At 36.0% G+C, this 18,400-nt stretch overlaps 1 protein-coding gene across 1 annotated transcript; it reads left to right on the top strand.

Moving 5' to 3' along the window:
• Nucleotides 1–131: 131 nt before the first annotated feature.
• On the top strand, nt 132–13,342 carry LOC117904467 (ribonuclease TUDOR 1). The gene is made up of 17 exons (XM_034817076.1): nt 132–643; nt 1,164–1,346; nt 1,938–2,012; nt 2,107–2,220; nt 2,313–2,417; nt 6,127–6,333; nt 7,043–7,258; nt 7,344–7,451; nt 8,432–8,602; nt 8,698–8,895; nt 8,982–9,341; nt 9,440–9,670; nt 9,750–9,938; nt 10,012–10,089; nt 10,180–10,374; nt 11,577–11,954; nt 12,796–13,342. Exons 2-17 carry the CDS (start codon nt 1,179–1,181, stop codon nt 13,003–13,005), a joined length of 3,003 nt encoding a protein of 1,000 aa, XP_034672967.1. The 5' UTR covers nt 132–643; nt 1,164–1,178; the 3' UTR covers nt 13,006–13,342.
• Nucleotides 13,343–18,400: the final 5,058 nt, after the last annotated feature.

Here is an 18,400-nt window from a genome sequence, read left to right as displayed (position 1 = left end):
ATAAAATAATATAATTCAGGTGCAGCGTAAAGATATTTGAATTGCTTAAGTGGCGGTTTTTGGTTGATGCCAAGTTGATAATCTAGTGGTACCTTAATATCAACCAGGATATCACATTCTGCATGTAATCTTTTCAAAAATGGCATTTTCATCGGCAGGATCGGTAATATTACAAAGATTTCCTTCCATTTGAAATGTGCTAGGGTTAATAATAATGACCAGGTAATACAGAGTTAGTAATAATCAGATTGTAATATAGAGACGATTATGAAATTTAGAAATGAAAAGAAAAACGTCATCATAAATATGCCGGTTACTTGTCTTTATCCGGGAAAAGAAAAAAAAAGAACAAAAAAAAAAGAAGAGTTCGAGCACAGGGCTGGGATGGATTTGGACAAACAAACGTTAAGATGGGTGGTAGATCAAGTAATTTAAGCAGAAAGGGAGGGTACGTTCGCCTGCAATTTTTTCCTGTTACGTTATCAGTGTGCCTATAACAACAACACTAGATTTATCGTATTCAAAGAGACCTCTCTTTCTCTGACTCTCGCTGATCCGCCGTCCGACGCCACTCCTCTTTATAATTTAAGGAAGGAAAGGAGCGCCGATTTGAAAGCAGGAGTCCTTGGGAACATCGATCCAGGTATCATGTGATCTCTGGCATTGTTACGACTTTTACTCGATCTTATATCGTCGACTTTACCAATCAATTCTCCCCGATCCTCATTCTTGTATGAAACTCTTATGTTTCCATCTTCCTCTTTTGTTTTTTTAGAAAATGTTTCTGTTGTTGTTTTAGCCGGCAATTGAATTGATCATACAGATCGAAGGTTGGTTATAACAAGTGTTAAATGATCTATTGATGCATGTGATGGCTTGCTGGATTTGACGGTCGTTGCTGTTGTCTCGTTAATTCTGATGTTACGGATCTGATCATTAACTTTGTTATCGAAACTCCTCAAGATTTGAATTTTTTTTTTTTTGTTTCATTTTTCCTGTTCTGTTCTGGTGCCGGATTGTTTGAATTTTATTTTTTCCAAATTTTAATGGATCTTCTTATACTATGCTATTGGATCAGCAACAAAATGTGTTCAAAGTTCATTCTGTGCATCAAAACACAATATATATTGCAGTAAGCAGTGGTTTGTGACGGATTTTTGCAGATCTTGGTTGTTTAAATGGCGTCTTCATCATCGTCGACTGTAGCTGGCGCCACAGGATGGTTGAGAGGAAAGGTGAAAGCTGTTCCTTCGGGAGACTGCTTAGTGATAATGGGAAACTCCAAGGGCGATAGCCCTCCACCAGAGAGGACAATAACTTTATCATCTCTGATTGCTCCCAGATTGGTATATTTACTGTCATGTTTATAGCAAGCTTTTTTTGCGTTCCTCATGCATCTTTACATAAAGGCTCTGTATACGGATCTAGAAAAGGTGGCAAGGGGAAGGGAATTTTTTAGAGATCCAACCAGAGCCAAAATGGTTTATTAGTTTAGTTTCGTTTTGTAGTTAAAACCTTTGGAAAATTTGGATGAACACCCTGACTAGGTGAATCATTCGAATAGTTTGGTCTCCAAGGGTTGTCAATACCTGAGTGGTGTCTGGATTGCCAGTTTAGTTGTACGAGCCTTTTGTTCATCTTGGTTCATATTTACTATTTATGCTGGCTTGAAGTTCTATATTTAATTGTTTGGTCATTGTAGCCATGGTCTCCAACTGAGCGAGCTTCCTTCTAACTTCTACAGTATTTTTTTCATCACACTTAGCTTTTGTGGATAACCAGCTGTAAACAGTGTTAGCATGATCCACATTTAAAAATTATTGTTTAAAGTTCATGAGGATTTTGTTAAGAACATTTTGTTTTGTTCAGCTGTGATAATAAATGGTATTGATTAGACTTATGACTGGGAGTCTCTTTTTCTCCTCTCTCATTCCTAGGCCCGTAGGGGTGGAGTTGATGAGCCGTTTGCATGGGACAGCAGAGAGTATTTAAGGAAGCTCTGCATTGGAAAGGTGCCCATAGTTAACATGTTTCGGTTTTTTTGGCTATATAACATTCTCTTTTAAGACAGATGTTGCATCTTACTCAATATAATTCTTTAAATAGGAAGTCACTTTCAGAGTTGATTATACTGTACCATCCATTGGAAGAGAATTTGGCTCCGTTTTCCTTGGCGACAAAAATGTTTCGGTGCTGGTTGTTTCTGAAGGCTGGGCAAGGGTCATACTCGATTTTGTTCCCCACATATATTTACTAGCTTATGAATTTTCGTTATCTTTCCTTGAGGTTAAGATAAATCTGGTTTTGTGCAGGTAAGGGAGACAGGTCAACAGAAAGGAGAAGTAAGTCCTGTCCTTGCAGAATTGCTTCGCCTTGAAGAGCAAGCTAAGCAACAATGTCTAGGTCGTTGGAGCAAGGTTGGTACCCAACCCCACCCCAAAATCCATCCACTCTGCTTCTTACTTAAATTCTTTTTAAGTCCATCAAACCCCTCTTGACGTACAGCCTGCTTCAAAATAAGTGGGTGTCGTTGGCAGACTCCCTAGTCTTCCCATTTTGTATTGCCATTCTCTTCTCTAATAAATGACGAATAATGTTGTGTTGGAGATTGCCAGCTTTCTTTATGACTGGTAAATAGGAAGTGGTGGCATTTAGGAAATATTTAGATGATTTGGGCCTTTCTAACTTAGAGACAGCTATATTAGAAAGAGGAAATTGTTAAGAACTCTATTAATCACAAAGTGTATTGAAATTCAGAAGGAAACGATATTTAAAATCTTTCTTATCATGAATCCACATTTCCATGACAACGAACTCATGAGGTCTAATTGAATGTGAAATTATTTATACCTGAATTCAAATTATACATCAGAGTTTTTTTTTAATTATTTATATAAGATGAATAAATACTTTTAAACATGGGATTTGCGTTCAGAAAGGATTCCCTGTTAATCCAAGTACTGTGCTGAGGATGATCACTGAGCGAGCAAGCTTAAAAAACTCTTTTGTGCACTAGCAAATGTTCATAAAGATATCTTTGTGCTCTCACTTAATGGTTGGCGCTGAGAGCTGTCACAGACTGTTGTTCTATGAAAATTAGTTGGCACTGAGAGCTGTCACAGACTGTTCTATTAAAATTAGTTTATTTCCCAATTCCTTCCCCCCACCCCTCACCCTCCTCTTTCTCTTTCCTTCTTTCCCTCTCAATGTAGAGTCTCCAAAATTACTTTACCAACTTTCTCAATTGCAGAAAAAATTGTAAGAGGCCACCCAGAAAGGGATCGTGTTGCATATTGTGCAACAATATAAGTGGTCCTTACTGATGAAAAGCCTGATAAGTGGTTTCTATCATGGCGTAAGTTTTCATAGTGTTGGTTTCTATCAAAATATTTCTTTTTCTTATCATACGCTACTTCACAGTGCATGCATTACTTCTCCAATTTCCTTATTTAACAAAAGAACTAAGAATTGTGTTAGAGCATGAATTGTGAACCCAAATCCTATAAGCTTGAAAATTGATAGTTCAATATGGAATTGAAGCTTGGTTTAATGGGAGGTCTCGTGTTTGAGCCACCTTTCTACAATTTGTATATTTGTTTCCCCATTTGCATATTTGTAAGTTCAAAAGGACTATTTGCATTTTTTGCCTTCAGGCCTATGTATCTCTCCATGTGCGGGTATGGGGCCGCACATGAGGGAGAGTGTTAGAGCATGAATTGTGAGCCCAAATCCTACAAGCTCAAGTTTTTAGGAAAATTGGTAGTTCAACAAAATGTATATTATGTTTTCTTTGGTGTGCTCATGTATACTTCCTATGTACTTGGTCTAGCCTTTATTTTTGGCTCTTTAATATATCTTTTGCTCTTTTGCCTATCAATAAAAGTATATTACACACATGCACACTGACAAAGAGACTGATTAGAATTAAATTTTACAACTAACTATTAGAATTAGAAAATATAACCTCCATGAGAGTAAGAGGGATGTACACACAAATTTTGAAAGTCTTGAAAAAAAATACACAAAAAAATAAGAAAATATGCGAACAAACTTATTTGTGTTAAAATAATATTGGATGCAATCCTTTGGAATAATATTCTATATAAAAGAATATTTTTCTTTGATTCGATCACTTTGATTACAATTTTGATTTGATCTCTTTGATAACAATAGAAGGGATGACAATGTGAGTATTTCCTTATGGTTAAAGTTCAATTGAGGACCTAGCATGACTTGTTCCTAAGTGACTTATTGACCTTTGAGATTGATGAAGAGCAAGTGTGTAGTACTTCATGTGTTTTTTAGACTTGCAAGGGCATTTTTGTGATGCCTTTCGGATCCTCCAACATTGAAGGAGGTCACTTTTAGTTATAGGTAGAGTTAAGGAATTGAATTTGAAATCCCAAAATTTGATTGCTCAATTCAAGGACTTTGGTTCCTTGATTTGAACAATTTGTCTCCTGTATTTAGAAAATTTTTCAATAAGAGAATATTTCTTTTTAATTCCCTTTTAACTTTAATTAATTTGATTTTTTTCAAGACTTGATTTTGTAGTTATCCAAATTTTGTCACATGTCACCCCTTGAATATCATGTCACGTGTACAATGTGTATGACTTAACACTTATCAAAACCAGATTTATTGAACGAAGAAGTCAGAATTGAGATGATCAATTTAGTGGTAATTTAATCATCTATTTTTTTATTTTTTATTTTTTATGGTGTACTTGAGTATTGAACTTTTTATTTTGTTTTTGCTCTTTGATGGGTAACATTTTCCCCCTAAATGGAATTGCTCTCTTTTCTTTTTCTTGTAGGAGCTCTATGCCATTATCACCTTTTCTCCCCTAATGCAAAAGGAATAATTCATCTATTGTTTTTGGTCCACTTTATGACCTTCACTTTGCTATATTGCCATTTATTGATGTTAGAATTTTTTAGGAGATAAATAACAAGGTAAAAATGGAAATGGATCGAGTAATCTATTCCTTTATCCAAGAAAAGTTATTTCTAGTTTGCATGGTCCAATCATTGATCCCAAAAATTTCTACAATAAATTAGTTAGGTCACTGGTATAATTCCCTACCCACGGGTTGTTAGGGGGGTTACCGCTTAAAACTCTCTATATTGAGCCTTTTGGCCTTGTACAAAGCATACTTAGAGTTAAACCCCTTTTTTAGTCTCATAGTTTAGGGGGTTCAGGGGTCCCTCCCTTGGGAAGAGAAAAACCACTAAGAACTACTAAGGTAGCGAGTGAGTGTCCCTTGCGGATAAGGGGTGCAAATGATAAAAGGTAAGTTGTAGAAGGCTGCTATTCTTGACTCCAATAGTCTATTCTCAAGGGGAAAGCGAACATGGCAAGACTAATAGGATTTGGGAATAGAGTAAAGGGCTTCACGAAGGGCGACTATTCCTGCATGGGAATAGGGTAAAGCCTGTAGCCTTGAAAAAAAAAGCTTTTTTTGCGTAATTTAGAGCTCAAGGGCCTAAAGGTTATTTAGGACCTTGAGTTTCTTCCTACAACTTCTCTTCCTCGAAGGCCACTATTCCTGAAGGGAATAGAGTAAGGCCTTTACCTAATAACCAAAGTTCCACTATTCTGCTAGGAATAAAGTAAGGCCTTTACCGATTATTCTTACCCTTCTCCAAGGTCGCTATTCCTGACTGAAGGGCAGGAATAGTGTTAGGCCTTTACCAAAAAAAATAAAATTAAGGCTGTTCTTAGTCCAATAAAAGCATTTTTTTAGTAAGAGTTGGAACAAACGAAGTATTTCATAATTGACATGAAACTCAGTATCCCATTTATCATTCTTATTGGAGATTTCAATTGAAAAAATAACCAGACATTTATCCCAGCAAAGATGACCTTCTGTCCGGGTGATTTTTTGTTGCATCCTGACAATATAGGTTTTAATTCTGGCTGTAACTCCTGCTCAGCACACTGGTGGTCTAGCCAGTTCTTTGGTGAAGCTTTGAGGACCCTATAAATAAGAATTGCTCATGTGTATGGTTTTTGTTTCCTTAAAAATCAACCTGAAGAGTACTAGGCTTCTTTTTTAGTGCAGGATTTATATTGTTGAGAAGAAAGTAATGACATGCTAATATTGTCTTTCACTCCTGGTTGCAGACACCTGGTGCTTCTGAGCTATCCATCAGGAACTTACCTCCCTCAGCCATTGGTGATCCTAGTAACTTGGATGCCATGGGCCTACTCAATGCAAACAAGGGTAGGGCCATGCAAGGTATTGTTGAGCAGGTTAGAGATGGCAGTACCATCCGGGTCTATTTGCTTCCTGAATTCCAGTTTGTTCAAGTGTTTGTTGCAGGAATCCAGGTATTGATCCGCTTTTCATCAGCACTGTACTAGTTAGTGGTGATTTTGATAGGTATAATGGTGATATATCAGTTTTATTCATAGCTGTTGACTCAGGAAACTCGTATCGTATCTTGTATTATAAGTTTTTTTTATAGAGTGAAAAATAAACACTAAAAAGTATTTATACATGTACATATATATTAGTAGTATGAAGTATAGAGTAATATATAACCAATTTCATAAAAAATAGTGAGATTTAGAGAGATTAAACTATATCATATCATATGAAAATATTGAATATTAAAGGTTTTAAACTATATCATATAATATCTGACTTCCAACACGACTTTTGACAATATAATGTAGTTTCATGTTGGATTATTTTACCTCTCTCCCTTTTGTGATCAATTTTTAACCTTACCATACATTTTAAACAAATAATATAATAATTATTTTAAGAAAAAAATTGAATTTGATTTTTCTTAGAAGTTATGAAAAATAGTCCAAGATATATGTATTGTGTATTCTATTGTATATCGTATATGTGTCGTAAGATACATCCAAGATAAGATATAGATTTCGATATATATTGATTTCCATAAAAAAAAACATATTGTATTGTTATATCATTATATCATATTATGTATTTTAGGTTTTTAACTATAATTTTATTTCCTACTTTCAACTTGTTTCCTGGGTTTTGATTGCTGTTTTATATTGGAATTAGGCTCCATCAATGGGAAGAAGAGCTGCAGCAGAAGCCATTGTTGAGACAGAACTGGCATCTGATGAGCCAAATGGAGAAGGATCTGCTGAAACTCGGCCTGCTTTAACATCAGCACAGAGGTTGGCAGCATCAACAGCATCCTCTAATGAAGTTGCCCCTGAACCATTTGGGAAGGAAGCTAAACACTTCACTGAGATTCGTGTTTTGCATAGGGAGGTGAGTAAATTTATCTTATCAAATGACTTGTCATTTTTGCATTTGATTGTCTTTAGATGGTTTCAATTAATGGTGGAATTTACAGGTCCGTATCGTATTAGAAGGTGTTGACAAATTTGGCAATTTGATCGGTTCAGTATATTATCCCGATGGTGAATCAGCAAAGGACCTAGCACTGGAGCTTGTAGAAAGTGTATGTGCCTAAATCTTGGAGTGTTGTTGGTATTTATTTTGAAGCTTTATTGTTTTGGTGTTTCTCCTGGTTCTGCTTTAAGTCTGCATTTCAAAGTTATATGAATTTATGACGACTTACAGATTCTGAATCCTTTGGGGATAAGGCATATTGATATAAAGGATGTGCTTGAATTGAAGAAAGTCTTTTCAATAGGACATCTATCATGTTCTTTGTTGTAGCTAAACTCTTTGCTGTTTTCTCAATCTTAATATTCTTCAACCAGATTTGGGATATATTTAACTTGTTGTCAGATATCTTCTGTCTTGTCCTTCTCCACAAAATTCAAGAAATTTAATATGGTACCTCAAATAGTCTTGGCTAAGAAACCTTTTTTTTTTGTGTTTTGCTTTCCTGATAAGCCATGGATATCACTTTTCCAACATTCTTAACCAGCCAGTTTCTTTTAAGCATAAAAGCCCCTTTCCTTTGCCTGGTGTGCTATCTCTCTTCCAAAGAAGATTCCAACTGAGAATTCTTCTGTTCTGCATATGTTGTTATTCCTTAGATTAGACCCTTCTTGAAATGATATGGATAAGGAAATATTAATTTTGAAATGCAAAGTGTTTATCCTATTTTCTTTTTATTTGTTTAATTTTGACACTCTATTTCTCCTGTAATTACTTCCTTTTTGTTTTCCTTTAAAAAGCGAGATAGTTTTAAAATATTCATTTAGCTCATGATTGCAGTTACTTGTGTCTAATCTTCTCATCTGCCACTGTTTCAGCTTGGAGGACATACATTCACAATTCATCCAATAGGTTATTATTCAGTGGTTACCTAAGAATTCGAACATTTCTCTGTTGCTACCTAAAGTCTTTGTATCTTTGATTAATGCACTGTCTGCTCTATTGTTACTCAAAATCTCTGGTATCTTTGATTAATGTACTAAGTATCCTCACTGAAATTTGTGGAGATAAACTCTCTCCCTCTTCATGCAGGGTTTAGCTAAATATCTAGAATGGAGTGCTAGTATGATGGAAGAAGATGCCAAACGGCGGCTGAAGTCTGCAGAACTTCAAGCGAAGAAGAATCGATTGAGATTCTGGACAAACTATGTTCCCCCACCCACAAATTCGAAGGCAATTCACGACCAGAATTTTACTGGAAAAGTGGGTAGTTGGTCAACATAATGCTTACGTAAATCCTATCTTTTATAAATGGAATTTTACCCTAATTTTATGTCCATCTCATTTGGCCTTTTTAGGTGGTTGAGGTTGTAAGTGGGGATTGCATCATTGTAGCTGATGATTCTCTCCCATTCGGCAGCCCATTAGCAGAACGACGAGTTAACCTCTCCAGTATCAGGTGTCCAAAAATGGGCAATCCTCGTAGAGATGAAAGACCTGCTCCCTACGCCCGTGAAGCAAGGGAGTTTCTACGGACACGGCTTATTGGCCAACAAGTATGGATGCTTTTTTTTTTCCTTCTTTTTGACTATGCCTTTTTTATGAACATGAGATCTATTTTAATCGATCCTATATTTTTCAGGTGAATGTTTCAATGGAATATTCTAGGAAGGTAGGCTTGGCGGATGGACCCACAACTGCTTCTGCAGATTCTAGGGTAATGGATTTTGGATCAGTCTTCCTGGTCTCTCCTACTAAGGTTGAGGCTGATGGTGCATCCACACCTGCTATATCTACTGCTGGAAGTCAGCATGCTGGGGTAAATGTTGCTGAGCTAGTTGTTGCCCGTGGCTTTGGCACTGTCATCAGGCATCGAGATTTTGAGGAAAGATCAAACTATTATGATGGTCTCCTTGCTGCTGAATCGCGTGCTATTTCTGGGAGAAAAGGAATCCATTCTGCAAAGGATCCTCCAGTGATGCATATAACAGACTTGCTTATGGTTAGAATTCTGAAATATAACTCTTATGCTGGATTCTTTTCTTGATATAATTGCCAACTATAAATTCACTGTCTCTTTTATGAAAATGTCTATTTCAGGCATCAGCAAAGAAAGCAAAAGATTTCTTGCCATTTCTGCAAAGGGTTAGGAGGATGCCTGCCATTGTGGAATATGTCCTCAGTGGTCACCGCTTTAAACTGTTGATTCCTAAGGAAACATGTAGCATTGCTTTCTCGTTCTCTGGTGTTCGATGTCCTGGTCGTGATGAGCCTTTTTCAGACGAAGCAATTGCACTAATGAGACGAAAGATAATGCAAAGAGATGTCGAAGTACTGTTCCTCTTTTAAACTGGTAACCTGCTGGCTGGTTTCTTTCCCTTTGTTGCTAAATCTATTCTTTCTTATGCAGATTGAAGTGGAAACTGTTGATAGAACTGGAACTTTCTTGGGATCTCTATGGGAGGCAAAAACCAACATGGCAGTGACACTTCTTGAGGCTGGACTAGCAAAGCTTCAAACTTCCTTTGGCAGTGACAGGATCCCCGATGCTCACCTTCTTGCTCAGGCTGAGCAGTCTGCGAAAAAGCAAAAACTAAAAGTAAGAAGCAGAAAATATATCGTATTAGAGCCATCTTCCTCTGTCAATTTTGCTAATTGACATGTTGTTGCAGATATGGGAAAACTATGTAGAAGGAGAAGAAGTTTCTAATGGGTCAGCTACTGAAAGCAAACAGAAAGAAGTGCTTAAGGTGCATGGGATTTAACTGCATCATTTGATACCCTTCTTGATGGGTTAAAGGAAAGATAATGACTTGTCCTGCTGATGTTTTTTTTTTCAGGTAGTGGTTACTGAAATTTTAGGTGGTGGTAGATTTTATGTCCAGACAATCGGAGACCAGAGAGTAGCCTCTATTCAGCAGCAGCTTGCTTCTCTGAATCTTCAAGAAGCTCCTGTCATTGGTGCTTTTAATCCTAAGAAGGGTGACATTGTCCTTGCGCAATTTAGTGCAGATAATTCGTGGAACCGAGCAATGGTGAGATTTAAATCTGGATAGTTTACTTTCAAGTTCCAATTGTAAATACTGTATTTTCTCAGCAAGTGGGTAAGGAAGAGCGAGATATGTGCTTTGAAAGTGTATTAGGAAAAGAAAGATACATATACTGAGTGGCCAGAATAATCAATTTTTAGCACGTAAAGATCCTGGTTTCTAGTTAGCAATGAGAACTAGGATATTTTAAAGTAGAATATAAATTATCGTACATGATGATATGTGGCAAATCAGTTGAAGATAACCAAAACAAATTTGACTAGTGTGATGTAATGCTTGGGTTAGTGATTAAAGTATATGAAATATATCAAACCGAATGTTATTCTTTCATAGTCCAGAATTTAACTTGTTCAGATTTTCTTACAAAATTTTTATATGGGACAATGTATAGGCAGATAGCTATCTAACATATGAAATTAGGAAATTGTCAGAATGAATAATGAGTGAAGCTTACAATACTGCTCTGATTAGTGATTAAAAACAAGTATCATTGGACTACAACCGGGAGTTTGAGTAAGTGATGTAGTTGCTAAAAAATTCCATGCATGAATTAGTAAAAAGAGAAAATTAATAGTTGAACCAATATAGAGAATGGTAATGAAAAAATAGGATGAGAATGAATTGAAAAGAAAAAAGAGAAAATAATGCGGTCAATGAGCTTCTACCAAATCATGAATGAGACATTTTAAATTTGAAAACAAAAAGGAAAAAGGAGAGAGGTAGATAAAATAGGAAGGATATGTGGCTTTTGACCCAAGAGTGCATGATGGCCAATGGATGCTTTCTTCTTCTTTGCGTTGGAAGGGACAATTAAAATTGAGCCTGGTCTTGTTTATTTTCGTCTCAATGCAGATGCTAATGATAATCTTAAAGCATGATACTTCAGGATTTGACCTCATTTTTTGTTTACATAAAAAACACCATAGGAATTAGTTCTCTCTCTGTTTCTCTCTCTATTTTATTATCTCTAAATCTTCAACTAGTTTCCAATAGTTGTCTAGCTGCCTTTGGTGTTGGAAATGCCAAATATTGTCACCTGGGTAAATTTCACATGTAATATTGTTGTATCATGTGTGACATTATTTGCAGAAGCAATAACGTATTTCTCTAATAATTACAAGAAGTCTATTTCAGTTATATTGTGTTCCTGTTTCTTAGTTTGAATCTTTCTCATTTGACATGTACAGATTGTTAATGCACCTCGGGGGGCTGTTGAATCCCCAAAAGACAAATTTGAAGTGTTCTACATTGACTATGGAAATCAAGAAATTATTCCTTACAGTCAGTTGAGGCCACTTGATCCTTCAGTGTCCTCTGCTCCTGGCCTTGCTCAGCTATGCAGCCTTGCATACATAAAGGTTCCGAGCTTGGATGAGGATTTTGGTCAAGAAGCAGCTGAGCATTTTAGTGATATGACATTAAATAGTTCAAAAGAGCTCAGGGCTGTGATTGAGGATAAGGATACTTCAGGAGGAAAAGTGAAAGGACAAGGAACTGGGACAGTCCTTATTGTAACTTTGATTGATGTGGAGGCTGAATCCAGTATAAATGCTGCAATGTTGAAGGTTTGAAACCCTCTTTTAACTCTATTTTTTTGTTAAGCTAGAATCACACTTCCTTTTGTGCCATCACCATTGTCCACCTAGTGTTGGTTATCTCTCTTCCTGAGCAAGCGTCCAAGATCTCAATCTCCATCTCTTTTTTCATCCCTAAGGTCCTCTTTGCATCACATTTCTGCTGTCTGCTCATCTGAAAGCTTGATCTTCCCTTCCTTCTCATGCAGTTTAGACAAATCTTAAAACCCTCCCCTTTCTATCTTCTATTCACTCTCATCTTCCTTATTCCACCTTTTCAGCTCTTTCAAAAAGTTCAAAAGGCTCTGATTTGAGGGCTCTAACACTTATACCGGCAGCCTTCTAATCAAGCTCAGCCTTTTCTGTCCAGTCCATGATCATGCATGCCTCCTGCCAGAATTTTTGAGAAACCAGACCCAGATTGATTCTTTGATCAAGTTATTGTAGGATCAATCTGCACCCGTACCTTCCAAAGTTTTTTCCTTCTGCCCGATAAGTGGATATTATTTTTTATTCCGGGCAACCTACATTATAGTGAAGAAAGTTAGGTTTTGGTATTATTAGCATGAAAAAGTAGAAATAACGTCTCACAGGCTCAGCAAAGTCCTGAATTAAACAACTTGAATAACCCTTTAGCTATGAAGATTCTGTTTCACTATCGTCAGAACGTTAAGTTTTTGTTTCTGGTTCTTTTATTTCAGGCACTTGTAAAAGCCAGCTTGTGATGTTTTATGGCGGCCATGTGTATATATTATTTGGTTTATTGACTATTGACTATTTGGTATATTATTTTGGATTTGAATTTCCTGACTGAAAGGTGAAAATTTTTCAGGAAGGGCTTGCTACTGTAGAGAAAAGAAAGAGATGGGACCCCAAGGAAAAACAGATAGCATTTGATAATTTGGAAAAATTCCAGGCAGAAGCACGACTTAACAGGCTAAGGATGTGGCAGTATGGGGATATTCAGTCAGATGATGAGGACACAGCTCCACCTGTTAGAAAGGCTGGTGGTCGGCGATTAATAAAAGCTTCAACATCCTGAGGTAACAAAGACTCCAGCGGCCTAAGACAGGTGATAGGGACAATGATTTGCTTCTAGAGATACAAGACAAAGAAATGTTGCAGCAGCTTAAACTTTATTTAAATTAGCTTTTCATATTGTTTTTGTATTTTAAAATTTTACTGATAGGTGAGGGAACAATTTTTTTTCTTTTTTTTTTTTTAAAAAAAAATTATAACCTTTTAATAAGGTGAAGTTTCATCCTGACCAGTCTCTTTGAGGAGACAATCGGAAACAATTTTTCGCAGTTCAGCAAAAATTTAAAGATTTTGTGTCGGATTTTTCTTTGGTATCTGTTAATCAGCTTTAGTTTCATTCATGTATGGTGAATAGCTCTTCAGTTATTTTCTAGCCTTCCAAATTATGAATTGTACTTGAGTTATGACAAAGGGGGACTACTCGCCCTTTCTTTCCTGCCAAATGCTCCAAGAAACTCAACTTCGGACGTTGTTACACAACTTTTAACACTTAAAAATCATATATTGTAGAAGTTCTTGGAGTTTTAAATAGCATAAGATAAAAACTGGTATTCTCCACTCTGTTCAGGCGAACCAGAAATATATGAATATGTAAGTCCCACTTTCGCCGATTTTTTTTTCTTGTTTTTTTCTGATTCCCTTTTCCTCTATGTAGTAGGTTCTTTTTTCCTCAATTTATTTTTTATTTTTTATTTTTTTATTTTTTATTTTAACCTAAGAAAGTATTTATATTATATTGTTATCATTATATTAAAGTATTGACCAATGTTTTTGAATTGTTTTAGTAGTTGGACTAGTGTTAAACCATTTGAGTCTCGGCTGAGCTGTTTCTTTGATAATACAATAATTCATATTACAAAATATGTTGGTTTTTTTAGAAATATTAATTTTAGTATGTGTGTATATATATATACACACTAAAATGAAACATTTATATTTTTATATTATTTTTATATTATTTATTTGTTTGTTGATGTTAAGATTAAAATGAAACATTTGAAAGTTATTATTTAATTAGATATATTTTTAAACTATTGATCCAAATCAATAAATCATAATAAGGTAACTTTTTAGATTAATGTGCATAAATGCTAGTGCAAAGATTATCCCAACATTATCATGCACTACAAGGCAGGTAAAGAAAGCAGCTATAATTAGGATTCTCTTATAAAGGGGTGTCAAAAACGTAAAGAGGTGTTACAAGGAAGATTTGATTTATCATTTTTATCAATTTTAATTTATAGTAGCCTGTTTCTGAATGAAGGAGACAATTAAGAAGAAAAAGTCCCAGAGTTGGTGATCTGTATCAAATTCAATAAATTTGAGGTTGTGCTCCAACAGCTTATTGATTGATTTTGTTTTAAAAAATGTGTTACTTCATTTCCCTTCCAACTTTTTTCTTTCATTGTCATCTCTTGGTTGTTGCTTTTACCATTCATCCTAATATCGCCCAACTCGTTTTAATCGTATTTAATTGCACCAGTTATGTCATTTTGTTTGTTCAATTTATGATAACTCTGAGAAGTCATGGCCTAATGGGTTACATCGATGGCTGAAATCCCAAGCTTCACACATTTCTTTTCATTAAGCAGGGGACCCAATATCCATCATTAATACTGTCTTTACTACCTAGCAACAGGACCAACTACTCAATCGTTAGATTAGTGTCATCATATCCTCAAATTTCATGTGGTTATGAATATGCCATAGTGGCATTGTTAGAAGCTTGATATAATTTATTATGACCTAAACATTGTATTTAAGACACTTGCATCATGTCATTCATGGTAATGAAAATTAGCATGAATAAATCAAATTTGTTTCTTTCTCAGTTTTCTTTGGTTTTTGCTGCTGAGCTTCTTCATCTTTATCAAGATTCGTTCATGTATCATTTATGTTGATACCAGGTCAACTGAGAATGGATTCCTCCCTTGGTTGTGGTAGCAAATGCTTCTGGCCAGCTGTTGGAGACTAGGCTTTCTTCTTCCCTGCACAAATGATGCTCGGACGGGTTGTCAAGACACACTCTCCGAAGCCTAAGTTAGACTCTAAAATGGGTAGGAACCCTTTGAGAGAGAGTAGATGAGAGAGTTCTTGGTATTACGTACCTGAGTTCTATTTCAGTGGGGTTTTTATAATGCTAAAAGGGGGAAAGCACAGTAGTGTTGAGCTGGCGTTTTGACCTAACGCTGCAATAATGCCTGTGTAGTAAGTGACAGGGCAATTATTGCAATTGCAAGGTGACTGGTGGCTGTGTCAGACAACGTGTCATGATGTAGTTTGCCGTCATTTTAGCCTGTTGAAGGTATGGGTGATGAACAGGAAGGTCCATTGATGTAGACATAAGGAATGAGAAAGTCCCATCAGTCACTCCAGTGTCAGAAGGCCGTCGCTTCACATATTAGGGAGGATTTGGGCTGTCAGGAGGAGGTGGTCCGCTCAGTGGCCCCAAATGGTCCCGATATAATGCTCCTGGTGCCTCAAAGGTTATCCGGGCAGTAATAGAAGGAGCGAAACGTGGTCCAGCAATGGTACTGTCACGTGGACAAACGTGTGGAGGTACATGTGGGAGAAGGTCCTCGCAATTTATATGAAGTATAACTAATCCAACTTAAGTTAAATTGCCTAAAAAGGCAAAAAGGATTGGGGGATGATCAATTTTTATAAAATTTAAGTTTAATAATGGAAAATGACTAACAAATAATAATAAGCAATCAAATTGGAAATAATAAAAATAGAGAGAATGAAAGAGATACAAATATGAGTTCATGATGATACCCCCATTTGGAGGCTTCAATCCAAGTCTTTAACTTAATATAATTGAATCATGGTTTCAATGGATCCTTTCAATGCTTCCTCAAGTGATTTCACACACTTGAATAATTCTTTGAAGGTCAACAAATGAACAAATGAATCACAAAAATTCTAGTAAATAAGTTTTGCTTACGAATCATAATCGAAACTAGGATTGAAACAAGGTATAGACTAAATGATAGAGTCAATGCACTCAAAATCCCTTAATGAAGGTTCTTTAGTTGGTAAACAATGAATGCACAATATCTCTCTATTTAAACCAAATCAATGTAACAATGCATGCAAAATAATAACAGTTTTCTTACATAGGAAAACATTTTTGGTTCACAACATTCTTCCTCATTTTTTTATCATAATAAGTCTTTCATTTAGAGTGCATTTGATAATGATTCTAGGAAGTGTTTATATTATTTCTAATACTTGAAAAGTAAATTCATAATAAGTTTTTTATTTAGAGTGCATTTGATGGTGATTCTAGGAAGTGTTTATATAATTTCTAATGCTTGAAAAGTTTTATTTTTCAAGTGTTAAAAATATTAGAAACACTTCCTAAAATTACCATTAAACGCACTCTTAGTGGGTGTTTGGTAAACTAACTTAATGATTTCAAGTAACTTATAACTTAATTTAACTCATTAAATAAATTAAGTATATTTGATAAAATAACTTAATGATATGACTTAAAGTTAAAAAACAACTTTAAATTACTTTTATGATCTTTTTTATTATTTCACCACTTCCATTGTTACTCAATTTCTTTTGCCTTATTATGATTTATGAGAATAAATATGTAAATTTGATGATTTAACATATATTTTAAGTTAATTTTATTAAATAACCTTAATACTTAAAGAAAGAATTAAATAATAGGTTTTAAGTTAATAAATTAAAGTTAACTTAAGTTATTAAATAATAAATATTAAGTTTTATTAAATACTCCCATATTACAAACTCAAATTTATTTGAGTTTGTAACAGGAGATGGAATAAACATGGATATAAGTTCAAGGCAATCTATCTTTACACTATTCATTGAAACTTTGTATTGTGTGTAAACCTTCAAATCTCCAAGGTTTTCCCTTATCTTTTGAATTGAATTTCAACTTTTGTCTACCAATTTGTAACTTTGCTTTATTTATTTATTTAATTTTTTTATTTATTGAATTTTTTAGTCGATTTAGTTGTAACTAAGTTAAATCATTAAAATCCATAAAAAGTTTTATGTTGGATTCCTTTCAACAAGGTAACTAACAAAGAAAAGATAAATGTGTGGGGACCTTCCCCTACGTGTCAATCCACATGTTGGTCCATGTGGCGCTCCTCTCAGTATTGTCCGGATAGTCACCATAGTATCCAAAGCTTCCCATCCAGGCCATTTGGGTTTGTAACCAGTAGCACTAAACTCCCCAAGCTAGCAACGTTTTTCGGATAGCTTTCAATTCTCCCTTACTACATGTAATCATTCTCTCCTGACATAAGTATGGTCGATGAGACTTTTCCCAATCTTCACATCCATGTCAGAAGATTATCACACACTGCCCCATACCTCCAGCAGGTTGAAGCAACGGACAAATACATTATGACACACCATTTAACGACACCAACTAGCCACCCTAAACTGCAATGATTGCCCTACCATTTGCAGGATAGCCATCATTGCAGTAAAAGTCAAAGTGCTAACTCAACACTACAGTGACTCCCTCCTAAGCACTATAAAAGGTCCTCCCAAGCATAACCCAAGTACACGAGCAAGAACTAACACTTTCACTCTCCTCTTTAAAAATTCAAACCCACTTGTGTTTAACTTAAGCTTCGGAGGGACGGGCCTAGACAATCCGTCCGGACATCTTTTGTGTAGGGGAATAGCTTGCCCAACCTCAAGTTGCTGAGCAGGAACTTCCAATGGCATAACAAGGGGGTGATCTGACTCCAGTTGACCTTGTATCAACATTGGCACCGTCTATGAGAACAAATTAAGGATGTCAGTGCCCTTGAGAAGCCGATTGTCAGCCATGGGTAGCGAAGGCTACTTCGACTAGCGTGAAAAATTGGAGATACGCCAACAAGAGAGTGAATGAAAAATACAAGCCCTGCTCCACAAGACAAAGAGACTTCGAGAAGAGAATGATGTGTTGTGTATCCAGGTATCTTCATTAGGCCCTTCTTGTAGTCGACAAGCCAAAAGCCAACAAACAAACTCCAAAAAAAAATAAAGAGGTGTCCTTTCCCAGAAATGCGAAGTTCCCATCTGGTAGTCAGGAGGTGTGGCCTGAAGAGAAGGTTCCACCAGCTTCCCAACGTTCCTGGATGAAAGATCTGACTCTACCAGCATCTCAACAACAAAGAGACGCAATAAAAGGTCGCAACTATCTGATGCAATGGATGCACGGTTGGGGCCTCAAACACTTGGCGTGGAAGGGAGACCACCTGTAGCAACGTCCCAAGAAATCTACCATGGTTCCTCGGCTGCAACGATGATGCCAAACTGGCCTCCCCATACACCAATACAACCACATGTCGGACTTCTAATAGAACGAGGTCCGCCTGGCTCTATTAGCAGGCGGTTGGATGACATGCTCTCCACGC

This window comes from Vitis riparia, chromosome 17 (assembly GCF_004353265.1).
Source record: "Vitis riparia cultivar Riparia Gloire de Montpellier isolate 1030 chromosome 17, EGFV_Vit.rip_1.0, whole genome shotgun sequence".
In the NCBI taxonomy this organism is placed as follows: Eukaryota; Viridiplantae; Streptophyta; class Magnoliopsida; order Vitales; family Vitaceae; genus Vitis; species Vitis riparia.
Note: the sequence above shows the minus strand (reverse complement) of the source record. Positions and strands in the feature narration are given on the sequence as shown.

What these genes read in the sequence shown, in the direction of transcription:
- LOC117904467 (XM_034817076.1), top strand. Translation starts at nt 1,179, where the DNA reads ATGGCGTCTTCATCATCGTCGACTGTAGCTGGCGCCACAGGATGGTTG. An exon ending in CACGGCTTATTGGCCAACAA is followed by an intron (nt 8,896 to 8,981) that starts GTATGGATGCTT and finishes TATATTTTTCAG; the next exon opens with GTGAATGTTTCAATGGAATA. An exon ending in AACAGAAAGAAGTGCTTAAG is followed by an intron (nt 10,090 to 10,179) that starts GTGCATGGGATT and finishes TTTTTTTTTCAG; the next exon opens with GTAGTGGTTACTGAAATTTT.